This window comes from Mus pahari, chromosome 1 (genome assembly GCF_900095145.1).
Source record: "Mus pahari chromosome 1, PAHARI_EIJ_v1.1, whole genome shotgun sequence".
NCBI lineage: Eukaryota > Metazoa > Chordata > Mammalia > Rodentia > Muridae > Mus > Mus pahari.
Window position 1 is genome coordinate 73,709,266 of NC_034590.1, and position 9,648 is coordinate 73,718,913.

Genomic DNA, 9,648 nt, shown 5'->3' on the forward strand with positions numbered 1-9,648 from the left:
GAACTTATTTTTAAAAATACTGGAAATTGGATTTTTTGTCATATTATTTAGGTATTTACTGGGAAGTTATATAGATAGGAATAATTTTTCTTTTCTTTTTTCAAAGATTTATTTATTTATTATATGTAAGTTAACTTTTCAGACATTTCAGAAAAGGGCATCAGATTTCAACTCAGGACCTTTGGAAAAACAGTGCTCTTAACCACTGAGCTATCTCTCCAGCCCAGAAATAATTTTTCTTGTTGCTTTTTTTTTGGTCACAAAGAAAAGATTGGCTTGAAATATTTTTAAAAAATTGATTTGGAACAACCTGGTAAATTTCTTTTCTCAAAAAATGTGGAACACTGAAAAGCAAGAAGAGAAGCCTACATTTCTAGTATATAAACAAATATTTAAAATTTTTTTTAAGAATTATCAGTATTGACTAAGTGCTAGAGAGATTTTATAAAATAAGATCTATGCATTGTTATATTCAATTATCTGATTGCCCTTCTTTTTCCAGACTTCACTATGCTCATCCTTAATAATACCCATTCCCAGCTTCCAACCTTCCTCCTCACTGGTATCCCAGGCCTGAGAGCAGCTCAGGTCTGGATCTCCATTCCCTTTTGTCTCCTTTACGTAATTGCCCTTTCTGGGAACAGCATGATCCTGCTGGTGATTGTTCGTGAGCAGAGCCTCCATGAGCCTATGTACTATTTTCTCTCTATGCTCTCCGTCACAGACCTGAGCTTGTCTCTCTGCACACTTTCCACTACCCTTGGTGTCCTCTGGTTTGAAGCTCGAGAGATCAATTTAAATGCGTGTATTGCCCAGATGTTCTTTCTCCATGGGTTTACTTTCATGGAATCTGGAGTTTTGCTGGCCATGGCCTTTGATCGTTTTGTGGCCATCTGTGATCCACTAAGATATACCACTATTCTTACCAATGCCAGGATTGCCCAGATTGGCACAATTGTGTTGATAAGGAATGTTGCCGTCATGTTGCCAGTTGTGCTCTTTGTCAAGAGGTTGTCCTTCTGCAGTTCTCTGGTTCTTTCACATTCATACTGCTACCATGTAGATGTCATCCAGCTCTCATGTACAGACAACAGAATCAATAGCATTCTTGGTCTGTTTGCACTATTCTCTACTACAGGGTTTGACTGCCCTTGCATCTTGCTGTCCTATGTACTGATCATCCGATCTGTCCTCAGCATCGCTTCCTCTGATGAACGACAGAAAGCCTTCAATACATGCATATCCCACATCAGTGCTGTTGCCATCTTCTACATTCCTCTCATCAGCTTGTCTCTTGTACACCGTTATGGCCATTCAGCTCCCGCCTTTGTCCACACCATCATGGCCAATGTCTTCCTGCTCATCCCTCCTGTGCTCAACCCGATAATCTACAGTGTGAAGACGAAGCAGATTCGAAAGGCTATTATCAAGGTGTTAAATCAGAAGCAAAACCAACTTTAATCATGATCTCAGTAGAAAGGACTACTTATAAATAAATGATTTTGTAGAATTGGGTAACTTTAAGATGTCAAGTTATGGAACTTCTAGGTTGTATGATAATTGCTTACTAAGTTTCTCTGTCAGTAAATTCATATTAATGCCATTTAAATAATTATTTCATTTTCAATACAACATGAGCTTCTGTAGATGAGTAATTAATTACTCATAGTTCTAGCTGCTGTTATTAATCAGTATAAAGTAATAATTCAGACTATTCAATTAAAAAGTTAGAATTTAATATGGGAAATCATAGATGAGTCAGTTCTATTTTTAATGACACACAAAAATATTTTAATCAGTTGTGTATGTTTTACTCAAAACCTTTTATTCTCTGACTGCTTCCTAAATTATTATTGGTTAAATCCTAAAATACATACTAGCAATCTGACTTCAAGTCTTGCATCAATCAATATATCTTGTCTTTTATTTCACGGTAAAGAAAATACAGATGCAGATAAAAATCTGAGAGTTTTCTCAGTTGATAATTGTATTTATCCAAGTTGTATGCTTAAACAGCTGAAGAATAGCCACAGTACATCTGAAAAGTTGCTGGACTCCTCACTATTAAATAAATATCAAACAAACAGAACTCTATTAATCACTTTACTTTAACAATTTTATTATGAAAGATGATGAATTATTTAGATGCTTATTTTCATGAGAAGTTACATCTATGTACAATTGTCATCAAAGGATCCAGGTGTTCCTTTGTCCAAAATTTAACTGTATTTATATATGGATACATATATTGGGGAAAACATTAGTTAATTTTTATTTTATAATGGCATTTGCATTGCAATTTATGCCACAGATATCAGGACTCATTGTCAGTGAATTTATTCTGTGTAAATGTGTGAAGAACTGCAATTATCTATTTCGGTAGCTGAGACTCATTTGGTTCCAGTCAATGCAAGTAGGTATGTTTTTGATACTTTCAGTAGATAGTTTATTTTCTCCTGAGATATTAATAAAGTTTGATGAGACCTGAGTGGAGATTGGCTTGGGTGTAATGACAACAGCTTGGGCAGTTCTTCTGGAGGAATGATATCATATATGTGATACAGTGTTCAGGCTTGATTTTTGCATGTCCCTAAATAGGAACAAACAGCTCTGATGGAAAATGAGAAAGATGCCACTTACTGTCATGGGACATTGTAAGATATAAAAATTTTGAGGCTTATATAATCAAAAGTCAACAGTTCAATAATTATTTCAGGAGTGAGAATTATGTATCTTTTTTATTATTTTACTCCTTTTAAGTATTCCTACTGTATCAAATCTTCTCAAAGAGAGCATTTAACCATTTATCAAGTAGATCTCTCTCCCTTTCCATTAAACCATCTCTGTGAGATTTTGCATGGTATGATCTACATGTGTAATTAAATTTTTTTCTATTAAAGGAAGCCCTTTGATTAGATTTTAAATTGAAAAGATCAATTAACCATTTATTTTTTCAAGTTTTCTGATTCTGATAAAATTTCCTGTATTCTATAATTTTTAGAGTTAATATTTGCAGGTAAAATAGGTAGAAAAATCACAAGAGCCACAATTGACATATAACACGTTTCTTGTCTTTTAAATGAAATCTGCCCGGTCAATTACAATCAAGGGTTTTCCTAATTCAGCCTGTAAGTTCATGTCAAAGATTAAATCTAGGATTCTGAGCATGGATTATAAAGTCTTCATTACAAATTGCTTATGGTAATAATAGTGTGGCAGTAGGGTTTGAATAGGAGCAGACTAATGTCAAACAAGGACAAGATGGTATGTTAGATGCCATGTCAGGGTCCATTATGAAGAAAAAAACCAGATAACACTTGGACACGTATAATTTAATATAACTAATCATTAGTATGGAAGCAAAGTAGTGAGGAGATTGGCTAATAAGAGCTAACCAGAATTATATGTACTCGAGTAGAATGGATACAAGGAATAAAGAGCAATGTGATGGAGCCACCAAGAATCTCTTGTTTTGTTCTTCTATACTTACAAAGCCAAGGAAGTGTATTATTTTTGGCACTTGAAAAACAAATCTGCCCTCCCCATCACCAGAAAGCCCTTCCATATGAAGATGTTGTTGGGAGGAGGAGGGTGTCACTGCTAAGCTTGATATTTGCAGAAGCTTTCTACATTCATCTGTATCTCAGTGAGTCAGTGAGAGGCGATCTTCTCAGCATGAGGTTTGTGTGTAGCTTTCCAGATTAGTCATATGCAACCTTTAAGGCACATGCATATTCTCAGGGCAGAGTACATGTAGAAGAGGCTACCCCAGACAGAGTTCTGTTTGTTATGTGTGTGCGTCTTATGGTTTAGCCATTGTCACAGACGACTGACAGAGAGCATCCTCAGTGTGTCAGTGTGGAAGAGAGTTGTGCTGGAAATCTCTCAGAGAAAGAATGAAGGACCACAAAATGAAACAAAATTTTATCCTTTAACGCCACCTCAGCAAATTTTAAAGAAACCAGGTAATGAAATTCTCCTTCTTCCTGTCTTCCTTCACTATCATCAACTGACAAGAATTAGCACTGTACCAGATGGCAAAAGAAAAAAAGGAGTTACTGTGTCCACACCATCATCATAGAAGACAAAAGGAATGTGAAATGGCAATTCAAAACCAGCCAAGCACTATTATGAATGGATATTGATTAATCTTGTATAACTGCGTCTGTATGTTTATCAAATATGCTTGATGTTGGTCTATCCAGGAAATTAAAATAGAAAGTGAATTACCTGTTAGACCTTATTTCTCCTTGGTCAAAGTTTACCTCACAGCTTCCTAATTTCCTCCACACATCTGGATTATACATGAATGAGTACAAAGCAACGACACTGGAGGTCTCATGCCCTCAGAGTTAGCTAGGAAGAACTCAACAGGCATATGGTGCTTGTACATCATGAGTTTTCAAATCCCTCTGTGCTTATCCAGCTGATGATTGGATGTGCATTAGTTACTTTTACTGTTGCTTGACCAAGTACCAGTTCAACTTGAAAATCTATTTCGACATATGTTTCTGGTGATAGTATTTGTCAAATAGGAAAGGCACTGCGGTAGAAGCATATGGTAATTTGGTTGCTTCATGTCCACAGCCAGGAAGCAGAGATAGACAAATGCTGTCACTGAACCACCTTCCTCTCCCCTTTATTGACTCCAGAATCGCAGTTCATAATATCCGGTTGCTAAGATTGAGGGCTGGACTTCCCCCCCTCAGTTATGGCAACAATGTCATAGACACAGTCAAAGGTCTGCCACTCATGAATATCATAAGTTTTAATGTAATCACATTGACAGTTGAAATTAACCATAGAGGTATGGGTGCTGCCACAGTGATTTGAAAAGGATGCAGAATGATTTGTTATTGTTGCTCTAGAAATAAGTGATAAGGAGGTAAATTCAAAGCATGTAGGGTCACAGATCTGCTCAGCTCACCAGGAGACATCTAAGTCATTACTCCCACTGTCATGGGAATATATGCATGTTCTTCTGTTGTTTTTGATATTGTTAATATAATATATTTCCTCTTGTTTGAGAATTTCACAATACATATGTATGTTTTGATAAAATACACCCATTTTTCCCCTCCATTTTCTCTCCTACTTTCCTTACCACTTTTCTTCTCAACTATGTCTTATTTTTTTCTCTTAAGTCCACTGAGTCAATTTAGTGCTACTACTATTGAATGACTATAGATCCATCTACTGGAGCATCTTTCAGGGCTTGCGTGCCTGAAGAAAATGTATTATTCCTTCCCTAGCAGGAATCAATTGCCACTTGTTTCTCAGGCTTTGGGACCTCATGAGTTCCCTCCCCCATTCATGCTGGAACTTTGGCTGGCTTAATCTAGCACTCTAGTCCTGGGGAACCTATGTCCTCTTCTATGCATGTGGTGCTCAGACATACATGAAGGCAAAACACTTACATAAAATAAATGAACATAAAAAGAAATAAAAGCTAGGCATGGTAGCATGATTTTGTATTTCAAAACCCAGGGATTTTGAGACAAGTGGTTCCTAGGATAACCAACCTAGGCTATATAAAGATTTCAGGTCACTGAAAAACCCTGTCAGAATGGAGAACAGTGTCTAAAAGAATGATAGCCGTCATTCTTCTGTGACAGCAACACATATCCACATGTGTGCATATGCTTGCACAGAGAGATGAATTTGTACACACACAACTGCACACACTTATGGAAAGTGAAAGTGAGAGGATTGCCAGGGGAGAGGCAAAGTACTACCTTTAAACATATGGGGTTTTCAAACTTTATAGTTAGCTTTACTTTAATATTTTAATTTCTATGTTCTTTTTTTTTACTTTTTATTAGATATTTTCTTTATTTACATTTTAAATGCTATCTATCCCCTTTTCTAGTTTCCTCTCCAAAAATCCCCTATCACTCCCCCTGCTCCTCAAACCACCACTCTTGCTTCCTGGCCCTGGCATTCCCCTATACTGGGGCATAGAATCTTTGTAAGACCAAGGGCTTCTCCTCCCATTGATGGCTGACTATGCCATNCTGTGCTACATATGCAGCTAGAGCCATGAGTCTCACCATGTGTTTTCTTTGATTGGTGGTTGTCTTAGTCAGGATTTCTATTCCTGCACAAACACCATCACCACGAAGCAAGTTGGGGAGGAAAGGGTTTATTTGGCTTAAGCTTCCATACTGCTGTTCATCACTAAAGGAAGTCAGGACTGGAACTCAAGCAGGTCAGAAAGCAGGAACTGATGCAGAAGCCATGGAGGGATGTTGTTTACTGACTTGCTTCCCCTGGCTTGCTCAGCCTGCTCTCTTATAGAATCCAAGATTACCAGCCCAGAGATGGTCCCACCCACAAGGGGCCTCTCCCCCTTGATCACTAATTGAGAAAATACCCCACAGCTGGATCTCATGGAGGCATCTCTCCAACTAAAGCTCCTTTCTCTGTGATAACTCCAGCTGTGTCAAGTTGACACAGAACTAGCCAGTACAATTGACCCCTTGTCAACTTGACACACAAACACATCACTGGTAAGCCTCAACCCTTAGTTTCTTATTCTTCCCCAAGATGTAACCAAATTTACAATTCCCACAGTCTTTACAAATTCTTAAAATTTCAATCTCTCTTAAAATCCAAATTCTTTACAATTAAAAGTCTCTTAACTGGTTTCCACTAAGATATTTCCTTTAAGATGGAAAAGCACTGCTTGTGGACGTTGTACATCGTGGTGCGGAGCCTAGTGCGCACCACGATGTACAACGTCCACAAGCAGATAGTGTCTGGGTTTGGTGGTTGTTTATGGGATGGATCCCCAGGTGGGGTAGTCTTTGGATAGTCCATCCTTTCATCTTAGCTCTAAATTTTGTCTCTGTACTTATATCCTTTCATGAGTATTTTGTTTCTTATTTTAAGGAGGAATGAAGTATCCACATGATGGTCTTCCTTCTTGGTTTTCTTGTGTTTTGCAAAATGTATCTTGGGTATTCTAAGTTTCTGGACTAATGTTCACTTATCAGTGAGTGCATATCTAGTGACTTCTTTTGTGCTTGGGTTACCTAACTCAGGATGATATCCTCCAGATACATCCATTTGCCCAAGAATTTCATAAATTCATTGTTTTTAATAGCTGAGTAGTACTCCATTGTGTAAATGTACCACANTTTCTGNATCCATTCNTCTATTGAGGGACATCTGNGTTCTTTCCAGCTTCTGGCTATTATAAATAAGGCTGCTATGAANATNGTGGAGCATGTGTCCTTATTACCAGTTGGAAGATCTTCTGGGTATATGCCCAGAAGAGGTATTTCTGGATCCTCCAGTAGTACTATGTCCAATTTTCTGAGGAACCACCAGACTGATTTCCAGAGTGGTTGGCTAGTCTCTTCTTAATCACTGCTAATTTCTTAGCTCCAGTTAACCAGCATCAATAGTCCCAGTAATACAAAGGTTTCACTTTAGTAGTTCTGGTATCTTGTTAATGACAACTGATTCTTCAGTCCCAGCTAACCAGAACCACAGAATCTTCACAATCCAAAATAGCAATGGCCCTGAAAAGAGTCTTTAATTTCCCTCTGAAATTTCACAAGCCAGGCCTCCATCTTTTGCACTGTTCTCAAACATTATCTTCCGAGCTCCTATACAACATCTCACAGAGCTCTTAACACTGAATGGATCTTCTGGCCCAAAGTTCCAAAGTCCTTCCACAGTCCTCCCGAGTACATGGTCAGGTTGTCACAGGAATACCCAACTCCCAGTACCAATTTGTCTTAGTCAGGGTTTCTATTCCTGCACAAACATTATGACCAAGAAGCAAGTAGGGGAGGAAAGGGTTTATTCAGCTTACATTTCCACAGTGCTGTTCATCACCAAAGGAAGTCAGGACTGGAACTCAAGCAGGTCAGAAAGCAGGAGCTGATGCAGAAGTCATGGAGGGATGTTCTTTACTGGTTTGCTTCCCCTGACTTGCTCAGCCTGCTCTCTTATAGAATCCAAGGCTACCAGCCCAGAGATGGTCCCACCCACAAAGGGCCTCTCCCCCTTGTTCACTGAGAAAATGCCCCACAGCTAGATCTCATGGAGGCATCTCCCCAACTAAAGCTCCTTTCTCTGTGATAACTCCAGCTGTGTCAAGTTGACACAAAACTAGCCAGTACAGTGGTTTAGTCCCAGGGAGCTCTGGGGTTACTGGTTAGTTCATATTGTTGTTTCTCCTATAGGGCTGCAGACCCCTTCAGCTCCTTGGGTACTTTCTCTAGCTCTGTCCAATGGATGACTATGAGCACCCACTTCTATTATTGCCATGCACTGGCAGAGCCTCACAGGAGACAGCTATATCAGGCTCCTGCCAGCAAAATCTTGTTGGCATCTGCAATAGTGTCTGGGTTTGGTGGTTGTTTATGGGATGGATCCCCAGGTGGGGCCGTCTCTGGATGGTCATTCCTTCAGTCTCTGCTGTGAACTTTGTCTCTATGTTCATCTCACATTTAGATATGTTTAGCATTAAGTTAGAATTTAAGAATCATTTTGTTGTTTTCATAAAGATTTTACTTTTCTTCAAATAATTGTCATTGACTTGCATTGATTCTTCCATTAATAGTTAATTGCATACCTGGAACTATTGTTTATTTCTTATCCGATTTTTGTAACAAATGGATTTGTCTTTATATAAATCCAAGGTCAACTTGTTGAAATACTTGACAAAAAATTTGAAGGATTTGTTTGTATATACAATTAATTAAAACCTTGTTTAGAAAGTAGAAGGAATATAGTAATTTATAGATTTAGACTTATCTTGATAAATAAAACATATTTATCTTATTATTTTGACAACAATTCTACAAAAATGTGCACAGAGTAACTTGAATAGTAGAATTTCATTGTGCCACAATTCTGGAATGTGAAGTCCATGATCACAGTGTCAAGATAATTTATTTCTTTTCTGGCTTTGAAAATAGAATTTGTCCTTTGTTTTCCTTCTGGCTTTGATGCCTTGAAGAAAATCTTTGATTTTAGATATATCAACTTGCTCTTGTATACATAGTAATAATACTGTGTGTATATCTGTGTTAAATTCTCCATTTATACAAGGTCTCCTGTTACATTGAGGAGTGGTTCACTGTAGATTGATTCAGTATTTCTTTTCTTTAACTAAGTTAATATGCAACTAATAATCACATTTAGAAGCATTGGGAATTTGAATTTAAATGTATTTGTGTTTTATGAGGGCTCAGTTCACTAATAACAGTTCTTCAGCTAGGGTTCATCTACTTTCTTGGCATTTGTTTGCAGTACATAAGACATCCAAACAATTTCAACAAAAAATTATTCTCTGAAATTATAGGATGACACATTATAGATATAACAGTTTCCCTTTACAAAGTATCAGATGACATAAAGATTGTGAGAGTGTCACACCTAATCACTAGAGGTGGCAAGCAATGGCTGAGACTGGGAGCTCAATTCCAAGACAGTGGCTGTCACTTTGTTTCTGGAGCAAGCTCTATCATCTCTACTTTTTTATTTTTATTTATTTTTATTTTTTGGTTTTTCGAGATAGGGTTTCTCTGTGTAGCCCTGGCTCTCCTGGAACTCACTTTGTAGACCAGGCTGGCCTCGAAGTCAGAAATCCGCCTGCCTCTGCCTCCCAAGTGCTAGGACTAAAGGCATGCG

The 9,648-nt window shown here is 37.9% G+C and overlaps 1 protein-coding gene across 1 annotated transcript; it reads left to right on the plus strand.

The window, feature by feature from the left end:
• Positions 1-510: 510 nt before the first annotated feature.
• On the plus strand, positions 511-1,461 carry LOC110334652 (olfactory receptor 51F2). Its single transcript, XM_021216456.1, has one exon. It carries the CDS (start codon positions 511-513, stop codon positions 1,459-1,461), a length of 951 nt encoding a protein of 316 aa, XP_021072115.1.
• Positions 1,462-9,648: the final 8,187 nt, after the last annotated feature.